The sequence below is a fragment of the Phodopus roborovskii genome, unplaced genomic scaffold (assembly GCF_943737965.1).
Source record: "Phodopus roborovskii unplaced genomic scaffold, PHOROB, whole genome shotgun sequence".
Classification (NCBI taxonomy): Eukaryota; Metazoa; Chordata; class Mammalia; order Rodentia; family Cricetidae; genus Phodopus; species Phodopus roborovskii.
In genome coordinates this window covers 20,700,873-20,718,882 of record NW_026126461.1, presented here as the reverse complement: position 1 = coordinate 20,718,882, position 18,010 = coordinate 20,700,873, and the positions used below count along the sequence as shown (strand labels likewise).

The window sequence follows — 18,010 nt, the reverse complement described above, 5'->3', positions numbered from 1 at the left end:
CCAGTATAGCCAGGGTTACAAAGAGAACCCATGTCTTGAAAGAAAAAAAAAAAAAAAAAAAAAAAAAAAGGAGGGAGAAAATTTTTTTTCTTATAATCCTGTATCATCCTCCTGAAAACTGGGATTACAAACATTTGCTAAATCTGTTACTGTTGTGTGTGTAAAATATGTGATGAACAAAGATTAAAACTTCATGCATGAGTCTCTCTCCCTCTGTCTGGCTTTTTGAGAAAGGGTCAGTTGGTCTCTAACCTGCTATCTACTGGAGAATGACCATGAACTCCTGATCCTTCTGCCTCCAACTTACATGTGCTAGACTTAGAGACATGAAACACTACACTATTAAAGTCTACAACTTTAAATTCACTTAATGTCCATTGGCTGTAGCCAATTATGTTTGAAGACCTATTCTGGGTCTAATGGCTACTGTGTCTCATAATCTTTTCTACAATTTTGTGCTATTATGTTTTTTTTTTTTTTTTTTTTTTTTTACTGTGTGTTTGTGTGTGTACACATGTGACATGGCACTTGTATGGAATTGGCTCTACTTTTCTACCTTTCCATGGATTCTAAAGATCAAACTCAGGATATCAGGCTTGAGTTAACAAGCATATCTGCCAGATGAATTCACTGGACTAGCCCTCATGTTATCATTTTTAAAATGCCATGTTAATTTACATAAATACTTAGTGAATGAATTTAATATACAAGCATTTTGCTAATTATTATGGATAAACAAGCAACATAGTTTTCATGAAATCTGTGTAATAAAATTATAAGTGATGTATATACTTGAAGTGATTTTATGTATGTGTTTATATATGTTGCAAAATATGAGTTCTTAGATATTATGAAATATAGTTCAATTTTCACTTGTCACAATAACAAGGCTTCATTAAAAAGTAGCCACCAAATTTAGCCTTAAACAAATGGTTAGGATTTTCTAAGTAAGGACTACAGAATGTATGACTGGAGGAAGTAGAAGTAGGGTACAGACAGAAAAGAAGTGGAGAGGGTGGTGAGACGACTCAGTAGCTAAGGACACCAGCAGCTCTTCAAAAGGACCCAGACTTGATCCTCAGTACCTACATGGTAGCTGACATCCATCTGTCACTCCACTTCTAGTGGATTTGACACCTCTTCTAGCTTCCACAGGAACTACATGCATGTAGTGCACTTACATGTTTTTTTTTTTTTTTTTTTTTTTTAAAAAATTTGGCAATGCTAGCTATTTTGGGCATGGTAATTATTTTGTGTGTATGTGATTATTATGTTGTATGTTACAGCATGTTTAGTAGTATTTTAGCTTCTACCTTCCAGATGATGACAGTAGTTCACAAATTGGAACAACAACAAAATGTTTCTAGAAATATCTGTTTCCTTGGAGTAGGAAGAGATAATGGTTGACTGGGAACCACCTCCAATCTAAGACAATAGTTTAAATAAACAGCTCACCAAGTCTGTTTGTTTCTTTTAAATCAGAAAACATTTATCTGAGACAAGGGAAATAGCTCAGTGTGTCAAGTGCTTGCTGCTCCTGAGGACTTGAGTTTGGATTCCCAGAACCCATATCTCATGTAATCTGTAAACCCAGTGCTTTTACAGTGAGAGGGTAAGTGCAAACAGGAAAATGTCAGGGCATTTTCAAACAGCTAAACCTGGCACTTACACTGGGAAACAAGAAACCCAATCTCAAGATGGGAGAAGAGTAATGCCCAAGGTTGTCTTCTGATCTTTGTGTGCTTACTGTGTCATGTGTGTATCTGTACTCACAAACACAAACACACATGCAAGCTCAAAGGACAAATAAAATTTACTAATGACATCCTAAAGGGAGTACCAAGGATATTTTACCTGATGTATTTATAATACAAAAAGCATCTTGTCAAGTTCTTCTTTGTAGGGATAATTATTATTTATTGTATGTAACTATGAATGATATCAATGTTTCTGAGTCCTCTGAAGGAATCTAGAAGTATTTCATTTTTATTGTTACTTATTTTTTAAATTTTTGTTCTGTTTTAAGCTTTAAAAATGGTGTTTGTGTGTGTCTGCTGTTCATGACACAGCATGGATATGATTGATGAGGACAATTTTAGGAGTTGGTTCTTTCTTCTACCTTATCAAAACAGGGTCTCTCATTTTTGCTGCTTTACTACCTACCTTATCAAAACAGGTTAGTTAGCCCATCAGCTTCTGAGTGATTCTCCTGCCTTTACCTCCCATCTCCACCTACAGGAGTGCTGGGATTAAAGATGCATGTAGTGAGATATTCACTTTATCTGCACCTGTGGCACAGACCACACCCATTGGGGGTGGAGACAGGGGTGGATGTTACCTTGGGGAACTAAGTCTGAGGAGGGGGCCTCTGAGAGCTCTCTTGCTTGCAGCACAGCACGGGGACAGAAGAGCATCCAGAGGCATCCTTGGGACCAGGAAGCTGCTGGTGATCACCTGTCTATGTTGTAAGTTATTTCTCCCTAAATAAACATCTATTCGGCCTATTTGTTTCTCCTGATCCTTATTAAACATCAATAGATACATACCACCACATTCAAATTAATGACATAGGTTCTAGGGTCAAACACAGGCCACCAGGCTTTGTGTTCTAAGTATTTTTTACAGGCTGAGCCATCTTCCTGAATCCCCCCACCCCACCCCCTTTCTCTTACAGATCTCATAGATGGAGCTGCTTTGCTACATGGGAAACACTCACACAGAAGCACTTAGTCTACAGATGGTTTCATGCCAGTTCTACAAGAACATGTATGTTATATGTTGGGCAAAATGGCAGTGTCTCTGTCTAGCTGTGCATCCACATCCTACCCCAGTCACTGTGTATGAGCTGACTGCACAGGTAGGTAGGAACCTGGCTATCCACTAGAAATATTAGTATTCCATAAAGTTCTGGGTGTTCAAAACACTGTTAAGTAAGACAAGCATAGGGCATTAGATTATAAGCATCTATGTATCTTACCTTGTCTTGCTGTGTATTCATTGTCTTCAATTAATCTTGCTAAGCCAAAATCTGCTATTTTGCATACAAGATTTTCTCCTACAAGAATATTAGCAGCTCGGAGATCTCGATGAATATAGTTCATTCTTTCAATATATGCCATACCATCAGCAATCTTAGGAGAAGAAGCAAAAGAAGATACAAAATATATGATGGAAAGGGAAGATGACACTTTTGGTTAAATTAAAGGAACTATTGAAAAATTAGGTATCTCAAAAAAGAAAAAAAAAATTAACAGTAACTGACCAGTACAAGAGGAAAAAAAAAACCCAAAAACAAACAAAAAAACAACAACAACAAAAAACAAAAACAGTAATAATAATAAAAAGGATAAATTAATCTTTATATCCGTAATACTGAAAGGCAAAATCAACACATATTTTGGAAGATGACTAGAGTATATCCAGTCATCACAATCAACATAGTGTTCTATTGTCTTCTTGTCAACGGTCAGAAGATGTCTACCACAAGAGGATGAAATATGGACAAAAACACACACAGTCCACACCAGACAGTCTAAGGCAACAAACTATAGCTTGTAAGTCAGATATGGCCACAGCCTGTTTTCATATGCATTTAGAAGTGTTTAAAAAATGGTGTTTACATTTTTTAAAGGGCTGTGAAAACTAATGAGACCCAAAAGGGTTTATACATGACTCACAAAGCCCACGCCATTTACCTAAATTTTTTATAAAAGAAGTCTGCCATTTTTCCAAAAGAAAATGCCTAAAAGCCTTGAACGCAGGTCTGACATATGCCTGTCTCCTCTGAAGTCTATATTATCAGGTGCTGTGGACTTTCACTGACAGGTAAGAGCTACAGAACCAAGCTCATAAACTGAAGTCAATAAATGGTGCCTTCAATACTTATCCACTAAACAAAAATTCAGAAGTACAAAAGACTAACTTTTTACCTATATCTCAGAATTCTTGTCTTGGACTATAATAATCATATTTCAGCATATATTTTCCAGGTTTTAATATTTGGAATAACCCTCATTCATCTTAATTTTCTTTTTCTTTCTTTCTTTCTTTTTTATTTTTGAGTAGGGTTTCTCTGTGTAGCTTTGAACATCTATCTGTAACTCCTGAGTGCTGGGATTAAAAGCATGTGCCTCCACCACCACTTGGCCCATCTTAAATTTATTTGCTGAAATATAAATACAGATTTTGTATTTGTGGAAGCAGTGTGTCAAAGCCATGTGATGCAGGGCAGCAGCACCTGACCAGAAGAGCTATAGCATTCTAATATTAGCTTTACTACTAAAGGGCTCACGCTGAACTATAAAATTCCAGTATTCATTTCAACAATTTTAATATTATGCTAAGATTTTTCTGCATTTTAAACACATGCTTTAGATTAAAATTGGTACATAAATATGCAACTACCTGAGCAGCCATATCAACCAGCTGTGGAAGCTTCAAATATTTTCCATCTCCTTCTTTAAGGAAATCTAACAAGCTCCCTGTAAGAGAGAGATATTCCAGAAAAATTTGAACATTAAAATGGAAATGAAAATTTTTCAATGCCTTAGACAAATCATCAAACCAGAAAACTGCTTCAGCATATATATGCACATATATGCACACATATGCATACATATATATGTGGTACTTTGGAACTATCAGAGATTCCAGAGAAGTCCAAACTAAAATTTTAAAACTTCTTGATAACAGATTATTAAGGAAAAAAAGTACCACTTTCCTATCCTGAGAGAAAACATCACCAGATTAGTTACCCTGACCCTCACACTGTGATTAAGACTGGAATATCATGGAGTAGTTAAAATTACTTTTTAGGTAGCTCATGCTGGCTTGGTGGATAGCTCTTGGGGTCAGGAAATGGCACTAAGGGGGGTAGCAAAGTATGATGAACTCAGCGAAGTGAAAGGTTAGGAAAGGAGGTCTGGTTGTTTCCTCTACTATGAGTTAAAAGCATACAACATCACATAAATCCAAACCAAGATACATTTTTATAAAAACAAAACAACAAAAATACTCATTTTCATAAGAAATGCTGAGAATTTCAGATTAAAAGACACAAAAAAGAGATGGTAGTGAATATTGGGCTTGAGCATGGATTTCACACTAAATCATGAAAGTATAAGTGGCAGAAAGACAAATTCTGAGTGGCTCAATGGTAGAGTGTGTTCGTAGAATGTACAACACCCTGGGTACAGCACAATAAAAAAACACAACATGGAAATCACGAGCAACAAGAAAATCTGTCTGTCACGATAGGTTTATGATAAAGCACATCAGGCAACAAGCTTTTATGGATTACAGGGGTCTACTGTTATGCAACTGAATATTAAAGTAAGGAATTACTTGATTTTAAAACCAGAAAAAAAACTCTCACCAAGAAATAATCTTAACCAAATTATGTCACAACACAGAATTCAGCCAAGATGGACTACTAGAGAAAGTGACATAATAGTAACTTATCTAGTCTGATTCAAAAATAAGCAAAGCAGTGGTACATGCCTTTAATCCCAGCACTTGGGAGGTAGAGGCAGGTGCATCTCTGAGTTCAAAGCCAGCCTAGTCTACAGAGTTCCAAGACAGCCAGGGCTACACAGAGAGCCCTGTCTCAAAAATTAAAATAAACAAAAAAGTAAAACATAATAAATTTAAAATAGGTCCAATTAAAACTGGGTAGATTCAGACTAATCAGTATCATTTCATCACTTACTAGCTCCTCTTCTAAAGCATCATTGACCTAGAAATAAAGAAGGAAGAGCATTAACCTTGCCTGGCCTTGCCCCTGGCTATAACTAGCATTTACATAAGAGCCCACCTGTGCCTGGGTTGGGAAGGATGAGAAATTTCAATTGACAGAAGGCGAGAACAGTTTCTGAAGTCCAGTCTGTAAGAACTGGGTTTATATAAAATAAGATTCCCTTTTGTATCTTTGCCTTAGGGCTATAGGTACAAGTTTACCACTTTGATTCAATCTGTCTACTATTTCCTTAAGTCAAACCTACTTTTAAAAGATTCAGTCTGTCTCATTTTCCTTTAAAGTCTCATAAGGTTCTGTGGGATAACTGGGAATAACCACTAGTCCATCAAAAAAAAAAAAAAAAATACCATAGTTTTTAAAAATTTATTCTAATGGAAAGACAATGGGTGTATCAATCACACCCCAGGGAGGGCTGCATGCTCAGGAATGGGCAACACAAATTGGACCCAGTATTTTTTAAATTTTATTTTGGGGTTTTCTCATGGTTTTTGCATTTTTTTTTTTTTTTTTTTTTTTTTTTTAAAGAGAAAGGATATAAAATTGGGACGTTGAATGGGTATCTGGGAAAGAATATGACTAAAGTATATTGTATGTTTTTTTTTTTTAAATCTAAGAAAGAACAGAAATGAAGTTGTTTAATTGCAACAGAACTGTGTAAAAGAAATTTCATATGTACATACCTTTTGACATAAACTCAGTGACAATATAAATTGGCTCTTCAGAAACAACTGCATATAGCGGAACAAGTTTATCATGTCTTAATTTTTTCATTATCTGAGCTTCTTGAAGGAAAGCTTCTGGCATCATTGTACCTGGCTTTAGTGTTTTGATTGCTACTTTTGTGGTTCCATTCCATGTTCCTAGGAAAATAATTTATTTTACTCTTTTAATATTTCTGTATCTGAATTTGTATTTCAAGAGATTTTAGACCAAAATTCAATCAACAATAAAAGTTATCCTACATATTCAAATACATAGTGTGGCTATTTTATCATATTTTGCTACTTCAATTTATGATTCCACAATAACAAAACGAAGTAATAACAAAGTTCATGCTTCTTACCCATCCACACTTCACCAAAGCATCCTTGACCTAGTTTAACCTCTAGTCGCAAAGATTCTCGAGGGATTTCCCAAGCGTCTTTTGCTAGACCTTGAGTCTGTGGTTTCACAGTTGGACACACAGTTGTTAACTTGTGACATAAACCATCAGCATGTTCTACATAAATGAACAAAATACAAGGGTACACTGTCAATGAATTACTTTCAAAGTGAAGACAATTAGTGTGTGTGTGTATATACCTATATATATGAATATACCAACTGAATAATTATATATACATATGTACACACACATATAAGTTAGGTAGTTTTTAAGACAGGATCTCACTAGGTAGTCCTGACCAGCCTGGGACTCACTAGGTAGACCAAGATGGCTTTGAACTCAGTGATTTATCTTCTAGAATTAAAGGGGTATGCCACCATACCTGGCTTATTATTTGTTTTTTTTTTTTTTAAACTTAAATCATTGAATTAAAATCAAAATCTTCTATCAGCTTTACTCTAAAGCTACATATATAATAGGAAGCTTTCTGTAAGAAAGGCATGTAGTATGTACAAGGAAAACAGTTTAGAAACACATTTTATGCTAATATTTATTGAATATATGTACTTATGTTATTGTGTCAGTCAGTATTATATAAATCTTTCTAGAAATTAAGCTTGGAGAAGAATTTGGAGACTTCAAAATTCTACTGTACTTTTTGGCATGTAGATAGGGTGTCTGAGACAAGGTCTTGCTATATATTCTAGGTTGGACTTCAATTCAGTTCTTTCTGCCTTAGCCTCTTAAATGCTGGTATAACGGGCCTGTATCACAGCTTAAAGCTCTGCTTAAACCACTAGGATACATGTATTCCCCCCCAGGGGGGGCATCAATAGTTGCTATTTCTAATAATTACTAATTTGTACAACTGAAAAATCAAGGAAGAAGTTGATGTAGGTGATTGAATTTTAAATAAAGAAGACCTAAGGCAGCCAGAAGATACATTTCCTCCCATTCTTACCAAGCAACCACTCAAATTCACATTCTAACAAGGGCAATTACAAGTAATGCCAGCTTGGTGACATGTTCCATCAATATCAAGCTTACTGACTGACTTCACAGTTTCAGTTTGCTGCTAGCTGTCTCAGAAAAAAAATTGCTATGGAAACTTCCTCTCTTGTAGTACTAATTATTTAAAGACTTTCAGATGCATTTACATATCCAATTGTCAATGAAAAAATTTAAGATACAAGACTTCAAGATATAATACTTTTCAGAGGTCCTTTAAAGACAAAAATGTCTATAGCTGGTATAGGTTCATTTTCTTAAATAAGAAATAGCATCTTCAAATTGGATTTTGTAGACTTTATATTTTAGAAAGTCTTAAAAGATTCAGCATCTACAGAAGGAAATCAAAAAAGATATATGAGTTTCAGACTCTATCCCTTTCTTTTTTTGCAGTGCTGAGGAAGGAACCTTGGCACGTGTAAGTATTTTAGCACTAAGTTATAATCCTAGCTCTGAGGTAGCTTTTTTATATTACAAGTTTAATTTTAGCTACTTAATATACATAAGTATTTCCTGTCATGTTTTCTAATTTACTGCCACAATCTATCTTAGCATTTATACATTATGACCCAAAACACCAATGCAAACACTATGCCAGTAAAGCATAATGATTCCAACTATAGTTTGATTTGAACATGCTATTCAACAATCCAATTCATGGTCCTGATATGTTGCCTGGGTGATATGTGACTCTTATTTCTCATTTTGAAATCAAAGCACAGTGCCAGCAAGATTTCTCAGCTGTTACTTGGGGCCAAGCCTGACAACTTAAGTTTTAGCCACAGGACCCACATGGTATGAGGAGAGAAATGAGTCTCTAAGTTGTTTCCTGATAGTCACATCTGTACCACAGCATGCATGTGCATACACATGTTTAAACGCACAAACACTAAATAAAAATTTTAAAAGAAATAAAAAATTCCAACCCAGAACACCAACACCTACTGGGAACTTACTGTGTGTAAATATAAATGAGCATTATTAAAGCTTAAGAGCAATAGAGTTGTTCTCACAAAATAGAGCATAAGGGATTAACTCCCACCAGAGAAGTGCTCCCCTACCTGTGTAGTGCTTCACCAGTTTCTGCAGAGTATCAAACTGAGCTCTGGTTGTGATGTAGTATCCACCATTGTCAAGTTTCCTGATTTTGTAATGCTTCACATTGTCACCTCTTACCTCATCCCAATCACGAATTGAGAGGGAATAAGCACCTGGGGTGGGGTGGAAGGGGGCAGAGAGAAACATGTTCATGCCAGCTTCCTCAAACTATGCCTAAAGTATGTTATGTACATATTAATCTAATAGTCATACCTTTAGTGGTTTCACTTTCCCTTACTAAGAATATACCTCGCTGATTCCCAGGATTCAGAAGTAATCTTTCGGCATCTTTTCTACCCATTTTGCCAAAATACCATCTGAAAAACAATTAATGATGTTTTGAGTTAAAAAGATATGAGGATCAGAAAAAATTACACACATGTGTCAATAAGGCAGGGACAGGTGGATAGATCTCTGTGCTACAAGAAACCCTGTCTTGAAAAACAAAAAACAAAACAAAACCCAAAACAAAAGTATTAATGTTAGATCAAATATAAAAATATTAACTGTGAGCTGGGCAGTGGTAGTGCATGCCTTTAATCCCAGCACTCAGGAGGCAGATCTCTGTGAGTTTGAGGCCAGCCTGGTCTAGGGCAAGTTCCAGGACAGTCAGGGATACATAGAAAAACCCTTTGGGGGTGGGGGGGAGGATTAAATAAATAAATAATAGAAAAACCAAACCACACAAACAAAAAATATGAAACTGTGGAAATATGTTCTAATAGCTTTTCCATATACTATCCATTTGTGTCTCTTAAATTGCACTTACCAGCCAGAAAACCAGTAAACAAAAGGAAAGACAGAAAATACATATAGAAAAATCTGTCAGTGAGAGGGAATTAATTCTTTGGAAGCAAGTATGATCACCTGTATTCAGTAAAATGCAAGTAGATCATACTAAAATTATAGGGAACTCCAAATTTGTGTGAATTTGATTTAATAAAGCCTAGTGAGAAAAAAATGATAGTCAGTGCTGTGGGAAAGTTCACAGAATACTGAAGACAAAGAACCAAACAAAGAGTAACAGTCATAGCAGAAAATGAGCATGGTGTGATAATTCGTATCAGTAAAAACAAATAAGCATCACAAATGTATTCTCTGTGCAAGATGAATAGAAGTCATGGAGTGCAAAAAAATGAGTTTTAAAAGTAGGCAGAAAAATAAAACAAAGGGACTACATACAATGATGAATGAATAATCAGATTTACTTACTGTGTGTCTCTGAGCAGACACATATTAATTATTAATTCTCAAACAGCACTTATTAACATGATACATTAGCTGTATAAAGACTGGTATATAACTATGTGTAAAGTTGTGGTTAAGTAGAATGTGCATTAAGACATTTTAAAAGTCAAAATAATTAATAAAATATGAAGTAGCATCATACTCTTCTGCCTGAATGGAATCTGCAGGTGCCACATAATTGCTAGGGATATAACCATTCTTTCCGGTAGCAATTGATCTTGCTTCCCACCAGTCTCCTTCCCTGCAACACAAAAAAAAAAAGAAAAAAAAAAAAAGAAAAATGCATATAAATAAAAAAACAACAATCACTATAATTAGAACCTTAAGAAGTAATTCTTATCTCAAGAGAAGGGAATCACTTCTATTTTTAATCTGGATTTTTTATGGATTAATCAAAGAGCTGAACTCAAAAGAACAGTATTATTAAAAGGTAATGAGATCAATTAAGGGAATTAATCTGCATCTACCTGCTCTACACCAACAGTAATAACAGAAAACCTCTAAATACTGCACACTTGAATTCTACTTACCTTTTTCATGTTAATTCTTTCAACTAAAGCTAGTAAATTATGCTGAATAAAGAAATTTACTGAATTTTAAATAAAATTTTATAAGTGTGAGTTTTCATCTGTATGCCATATACACCTCTCACCTTTAAAGGATAACATTTAAGGGTAGTAATATACTCAAGAGTTGTACAGTCATCAAAATAATACATTTTAGAACATTTTGCTCCCATTAAAAACCCTGGGCTGGAAAGATAGCTCAGCAGGTGATGAAGGTACTTGCCACTCAAGCTGATGGCCTAAGTTCAATTCCCAGAGCCAGTGTAAAGGGGGAAGGTGAGAACTTTCCTTCTATACCAAGTTGTCCTCTGGGCTTCATATAAGTGCCTCCACACATATCATACATACACTAATAAATAAATGAAGAAAATAAAGTTAGATAGAAAGCCTATGCCTACTAGTCACTCCCATTCTCTCCAATCTTTATGGATATGTTTGTTGTGACTACCTTCTTAGAATAATGTTCACCCATATTTAGCCTGTGTCATGTTAATTTTTTGTTATTGTTACCAAATGTCTCCTTCTTAATAGCATATAAAACGGTAACACTTTTAAAAGTCACCTTAGGAATAAGAGATTTTAGCATTCTTATAAGCCAAAAACTTAACAATGAGTAGTAACAATCCAAAGTTGAATTTCTAGAGCTGGTGAAATGGTTTATTGGGTAAAGGCACTTGCTGCTAAGTCTAACAACCTGAATGATCCCCAGTCCTATGGGAAAGGGTGGTGGGTGGGCAGAGAACCTATTTCTGAAAGCTGTCCTCTGACTTCCACACATTTCCATGGTACATGTACATGCCCAAATGTGTGTCTCTCAACATAAGTAAAAAATTTGTCTGTCTCTTTCTCTTACAATAAGTAAAACTACTTCTTTAAAAAAGCTGAATTCCTAGTGGTGGAGGCATAAGCCTATGATCCAGTATCTAGTAGGTAGGGGCAGAACAGTGAGCTCAAAATCAGATTAGGCCATATAGCAAAACCCTGATTCAAACAAAAAAAAAAAAAAAAAAAAAATGTATGTTTCTAAAATGTCATTAAAAACCTAGTATCAAAAAATCAGCAAGACTAATATAATTCAAAATATGAGAACTGTATATTGTTTAGAATACATTAACCTTGGCTCTTCCAAAATTCCTATGAAAAGTATCTCTAATAAGATATACAAAGATATATATGATTCTCTACTTAAGAGTACATGTAGTTCATACTGAAATTTTTATAAATGTTCAAAGTGAATTATTCTCTTAAAAATGAATTAAGAAATCTTTTTGATAATTTAACTATTTGCAAAAAGATACTTTGGTTAATGCTATCCTAGAATACATTAAGTCCTTTCTCATACATACTTGCATACACACATACATATATATACACACACATACACTATAGCCCTGGCTGGCCTAGAACCTGTGGTAATCCTTCCTTAGACTAAAACTTTGTATTTGACTCTCCTAAGCATTCTTTGTATCATTCAGAGTGTTACTTAAGTGTAAGGCAAACAGCAGTCCTTAAGCTCAAGAACTGACTCTAGAGCAGGGATGGCAATTTTAATGGTAATAACAACACTCAGACACTTTGGATTTGATGAATGTTAGTCATGTACATAACAGGATTTTACCAATATCCCTGGTGATAGTAGTCACACTCTGACCCTGTGACAATCAAAAACATCTCTAGACACTGCTAAATACCTTCTGTGTGATTTTGCCCCAAGCTGAGAACCACTGGTTTAAAAGAATGACAAGTCAATTTAAAAACTGTAATTTACAATGTGATGACAGCCATGACTGAGATTTGTAGAGCATCATGTAAACACCCAAGAGAAACACTTCATAGAGTATGGTGTGAGAACTACGCCAGGCAGGAGAGGAACCACTGAAAAGGACAGAGGAAATATCTTTTAAAGGATGAGGAAGGCTAACTCGAGAGGGGAAAGAAACAAGGGATCAAGTATAGCTTAGGGATAGAGCACAGGCCTCTCATGCTTGAGGCTCAAGATTCTATCCCCATCTCAAACAAGCATCCCCCAAACAAAGAAAGAAATAGATCAAAAGTCATTCCAGAAAAAGAAATAGTATTGTGAAGACATGAAGAGGGCGAGAAACTATCGTACTCAAAATACTACAGCTACTTCAGTACATCCGTGTAGCAGAATGAGAAAGGATAGAAACACAGGGCAAAGTCTTGATGGATGGTGATGGTTGTTGTTGTTGCTCTTTTAAAATTTTCATAGCCACAGTTAGCTATTGAAGGATCTTAAGGTAGAGAAACACAATCATAGTTTATGTTCTGGAACAGTAAGTGGTAACAGATGGTAAAAAAAGGATGGAGGGAAACATGACTAGAAGCAAAGAAGACCATAAGTACATGCTTTGAGAAGTTACAAAGTGGTTGTTATGCTTGCTAATGAAATTATGAAATATGCTGCATAACAAGCATCAAATTTTCTATGTCAGATCGCTAAATGACAAAGTCTAAGAGTAACAAGAAAAACACAATTTGGTAAGTTTCTGTGTACAAGGGTTCCATATTCACCCTGCCCTCCCAACAAACAGGGTTTTAAAGTCATCTGGTATTTATATAAATATAGATTTTATTTCTTAAAAATCTATTATAAGGGGCATCATTTTGGAGAGGGGAACTTGGTAAGTATGTAGTCTATGCTGACCTGGAACTCAAAATGTAAACTAGACTAGGCTCAAACTCAAAATCTTCTTGTCTTAGCCTCTCTAGTACTGGGATTACAGTTATATGCCATCACACCTAGAACTCTTTCTAGGAGTTATGTTTACAGACTAACCCCATAAGCACAATTTGTAAAAGTAGTAATTTCTACTTATAGCAATATATTACCCAATGTGTCTCAAGTAACCCAAGGACAAAGACCCATACCCCACCACTCTCATCTCCATATCATCCAATGTAGAGGCCATGCTCCTCTCTTATAAAACATACACAAAACTTACGTATTGTTAATTATTTGAAATCTTTCACCCTTCTTAAAGGAAAGGTCTTCTGTAGTTCTAGCTTCATAATCATATAAGGCCACAAATATAGTGACACCACCTGGCACAGGAAAAAAAGATCAAGGTAAATGATATACCTGAATGTATGAAAGAAATAAACAATTATTGCTAGTAAAAGCTTAGGCTCAGTTTCCTCCTTGCTCTAGTATTTATTTTTTAGAAGCTGGATTTTGGTAAGTTGTTCTCCTAAGGCTTTCTGTGAAACCACTGTACTGTATAAATTCTAAAATTCTATAAACTCTGAGAGGAATGTAATTTCACATCTGAAGCAACATTTCTGGCTTGAAAAGGCAGCCACATTGCAGATTAATTCTCAAGGAGGGAAAGCACACAGACTACTGACATCTGTCTTCAATACCTTATCACAAACATGAAGACATTTCCATCTATAACCATTAACAGCAATCATGGTTTTCATTAGGTTCACTTTATACATAAAAATGAAAATGTCATTATTTGTCTTAAAGTTAAGGGTATAGCTAATATGAATTACATGGTATAAATTTTAAAAAAATGGTTGTAAGATCTAGCAATGAATGAACATAGTTAAAGGATAAACATATTTCATATCTAATCTATGTAATCAAAATAACAGAGCACATATCAACAGAAACAGCCACCACTCACTAGGAATGCCAACATCAGAAACTACCTTCCTAACCTGCTTCACTATCATCCATTCTTCACACAGCTACTAGAATGAGTTTTAATTACTTTTCAAATTTTGTTTTTTATTTGAGTGTAAGCCAATATGTGCAGGTACCTCAGAAGGCCAGAGGAGGGTGCTATGCTGGAGTTAGAGATGGTTTTGAGCTGCCTGATACGGATACTTGGAACCAAACTCAGGTCCTCTGGGAGAGCATCCAATGCTCTGAACTGCTGAGCCATTTCTACAGTCCCTAGAGTATTTCAGAAGAGAAAACCCAACAAGCAAAATCCTTACCTTAAATCTTAAAGCTTCTTTCTAGCTTTGAATAACACCCAAACCCTTTCCTACAGTCTACTGTCCTGAGTAATTATAGTGCCCTGCCCAACATCCTAGTCTTGTACAATTCTCCCATTTGTATTCATTGGTCTTCAAAAGCTCCAAACATATTTATACTTCTTGAACTTTGTGTTTGCTAATTTTGTTATTTTGTTTACTTTCCCCCTAGCTCTAAAAATAGGTCATTTCAAATAATTCCTTCTCAAGGTGCCAACCATATGGGCTTTACCAATCATCTTGTTTTTACCTTCACAATACTTAAACACTACTGATCACTTTGTTTAGCTGTTCAGTAGCTTTGTTTATGTTGCTTACCTCTCTACTCTTAAGGCTATTAAATGAATACCCAGGAATGGATTAATTCAAATAAATAAATTGCTTTTTAAGTATTGGGAGTGGATCTTGTAAGAGTTGGGGGGAGGCTTGTGGAAGGTGAAAATGATCAAAATACACTGTATGCAAGTATGAAATTAACAATGAATAAAAATACAGTGCTATTAAAAAATTGCCTTAAGTAACTAAAAAATGTCTTCTTGTATCAACACTTATTTACTCTAGCCATTGTTAATTATTACATTTCCCAAATAATTTCAAGGCTTGTGTGTTAATTATCAGAAATAGCACCACAGTCACTGGTTGGCCAAAATTAGAATTGTGATCAACTGTGATGTCTACCACTGTCCATACGCTATCAAATAGGTCTAGTGTATATTGCAGTCCTCTGGCTACTTCTACTGGTCAAGAAATAAGGAGATTGAGGAAAACAAATCCATGCTTATAGAAGAGATTTCCTCTTTTTGCCTCCATTGATTATTAATAAGGACATGAGCCAATCCATTTGCCCTTGATACCTGTTTATACCCAAGGCTAAAGTGGGCACTCAAAAGATTAAAGGAAAGAGATAAAGAAAACACCATGTCTTGCTGACATCATGGAACTCTCACATCAGGGAATCCTGTAGCTCACTCTTTTCTGAACAAAGTATGCTTTGTTATTTTAAGAGAAAAGCATCCTAATGTAGGATGCTGAGCAAAAGAGCTTATTTTCCTTTTTAAAATTACCTGATTCCACAGCAAGATTGTCAACTATTATTTCTTATCATCCTCTGAAAGGAAGTGACAATGTAATAAATGGAGTTCTGGACTAGGGTACTAAATCTGTTGCTTATCAACTGTGACTCTGGAAGAAAACGATCTGAACTCTGAGGGTCAAGATTTTCCTTTCTAAAATCAGTACCTGGCCAGAAAGATGGCTTAGCTAATAAAGGTATTTGCTGCCAACACTGATGGCTTCAGTTCAATCCCCAGAACCAATATGGTGGAAGGAGAGAACTGACTCCTGCAAACTATCTCCTGACTTCCACATGTACACTACCAGGCATGTAAAAGCACACACACAAAATAAATAAATTCAATAAACTCAGCATCTGCCAGAAACAGTGTGTTATTATTACCAAACTGACATATAATTAGCATTTATTAAATAAATAATATAGCACTCTACAGTCTGGAAGAGCTAACAAATTGCTGGAGTAGGGAAAGAAGGATGTTTTTAAATCTCTGTATCCCCACATAGTAGATCTCAATAATCACCTAGCTAATGAGTTAATGAAACAATCTGTGGTATAATTCAGTAAATAGTCACTATTAGTTATCATCAAATTTCCTAGAAACCTATCATGTAAATATTAAAGACTTCAGAGCTGGAGATACAGTTCCATGGTTGCCTAGCATGTTATGTTAGAGGCCTCACTTTTGATCCCCAGCTCTACAAAAAAAAAAAAAAAAAAAAAAAAAAAAAACCCAGAAACAAAACCTAAAAATTTGAAGGTATGGCTACACAGTCACACTGCCCTTTGTTACAGACTTTATTTGCTCAGACAATTTTTTTGGAAATATGCTAATAAAAAATTTTTCCTAACAGCAGCCAGACCTGAAGTATTTAAAGTCCAAGATTATATTTTTTACAATTGACCATTTAAATCTCACCTGTTAAACCTGTAGGATATGAACTTGGCACCACTGAAAATGAGGAAGATGCTCCTCCAAAAGGAGTTACTCCAGAGGACCCTCCAAATGGTGTCATGGAAAGACTGTTAAAATTGACCAATGATCCCTTTGTGGAAGAGGTCGGGGTAACTGTAGTATGTTCCGTTCCATACTGACTTGCACTTGTGCTTACAGGCTCTGGAGGGTTTTCCGGTGTATATTTAATGGCTGGACTTTTGTTTTCTTTACTTTTAATGCAGCCCATTATCAAATCTGCAGAGGCAATAAGGCAAGTATTTGAGAATTAGTTAACATACAAGGAACTTCAAAAAGATACAACTGAGCCTGGCAGTGGTTGTGCACTTAAAATATAACCCCAATACTTTTACTGCTAGCTAATTCCATTAATTTAAAATTGGGGTCATGCCCATCAATTCTCTCCCTAGCACCCCACAGGTCTTTCTAGAACAGCCAGGGCTACATAATGAAACCCTGTCTCAAAAAATAAATAAATAAAGTAATTTTTTAAAAAAGAATTCATGTATTAGAACTCACTGCTTTATAACAGTGTTATTACCATGCTAAATTCATTTAAAAATAGTACTTTACATCCAGGCAGTGGTGGCACATGCCTTTAGTCCCAGCACTCAGGAGGCAGGCAAATCTCTGTGAGTTTGATGCCAGCCGGGTCTACAGAGTGAGTTCCAAGGCAGGCTCCAAAGCTGTCTAAAATAAATTAACCAACCAATTAGTTAATTAAAAAAATAAATTAAAAGTATTTTACATAATGATAGTAATTTTTATCTCCCAAGTTTCATTTCCCACACAATTCTAACCTGTTACTAGAAGTAGACATATCTGCTATATATTACAAGAGGAACCTGGAGCTGAGGAAAGCTCTCTTCTTACAGATGTGGCTGAGTGGAACCCAGTTTTCGGCCTTCTAAACTACATGTTTTCCCACTATTCACACACCCTTTAGGGAATCCTCGTGTATATTTTATGTTCATAATGTTCATAGACAAGTTATTAAATATTAGCTTTCAACAAACATCAATAAATAGGGTAATTTTATTGGCTGCTAGCTTCACTATTCAATCAATACAAATCCTCTTACTTTGAAAACAGCCTCCCACCTCTTGCCAGGAATTTGTCCCTTTATTAGTAGTAATAGAGACTAAAAACTCTCAGACTTAACACCTTTGAACTTTCAAAAAGGATTTAAATACAC

At 35.4% G+C, this 18,010-nt stretch overlaps 1 protein-coding gene across 1 annotated transcript in view; it reads right to left on the bottom strand.

Annotated features, from left to right (window-relative positions):
* The window catches only part of Yes1 (YES proto-oncogene 1, Src family tyrosine kinase), a 45,792-nt gene that overhangs the window by 8,110 nt on the left and 19,672 nt on the right, over positions 1-18,010 (bottom strand). Inside the window, exons 2-10 of the mRNA XM_051190927.1 lie at positions 16,780-17,052; positions 13,747-13,846; positions 10,357-10,455; positions 9,180-9,283; positions 8,930-9,079; positions 6,819-6,974; positions 6,436-6,615; positions 4,405-4,481; positions 2,978-3,131 (exon numbers count right to left, since the gene is read on the bottom strand). Of these exons, the coding sequence (XP_051046884.1) occupies positions 2,978-3,131; positions 4,405-4,481; positions 6,436-6,615; positions 6,819-6,974; positions 8,930-9,079; positions 9,180-9,283; positions 10,357-10,455; positions 13,747-13,846; positions 16,780-17,044 (1,285 nt within the window). The 5' untranslated portion in view covers positions 17,045-17,052. The remainder of the gene's footprint in view (positions 1-2,977; positions 3,132-4,404; positions 4,482-6,435; positions 6,616-6,818; positions 6,975-8,929; positions 9,080-9,179; positions 9,284-10,356; positions 10,456-13,746; positions 13,847-16,779; positions 17,053-18,010) is intronic.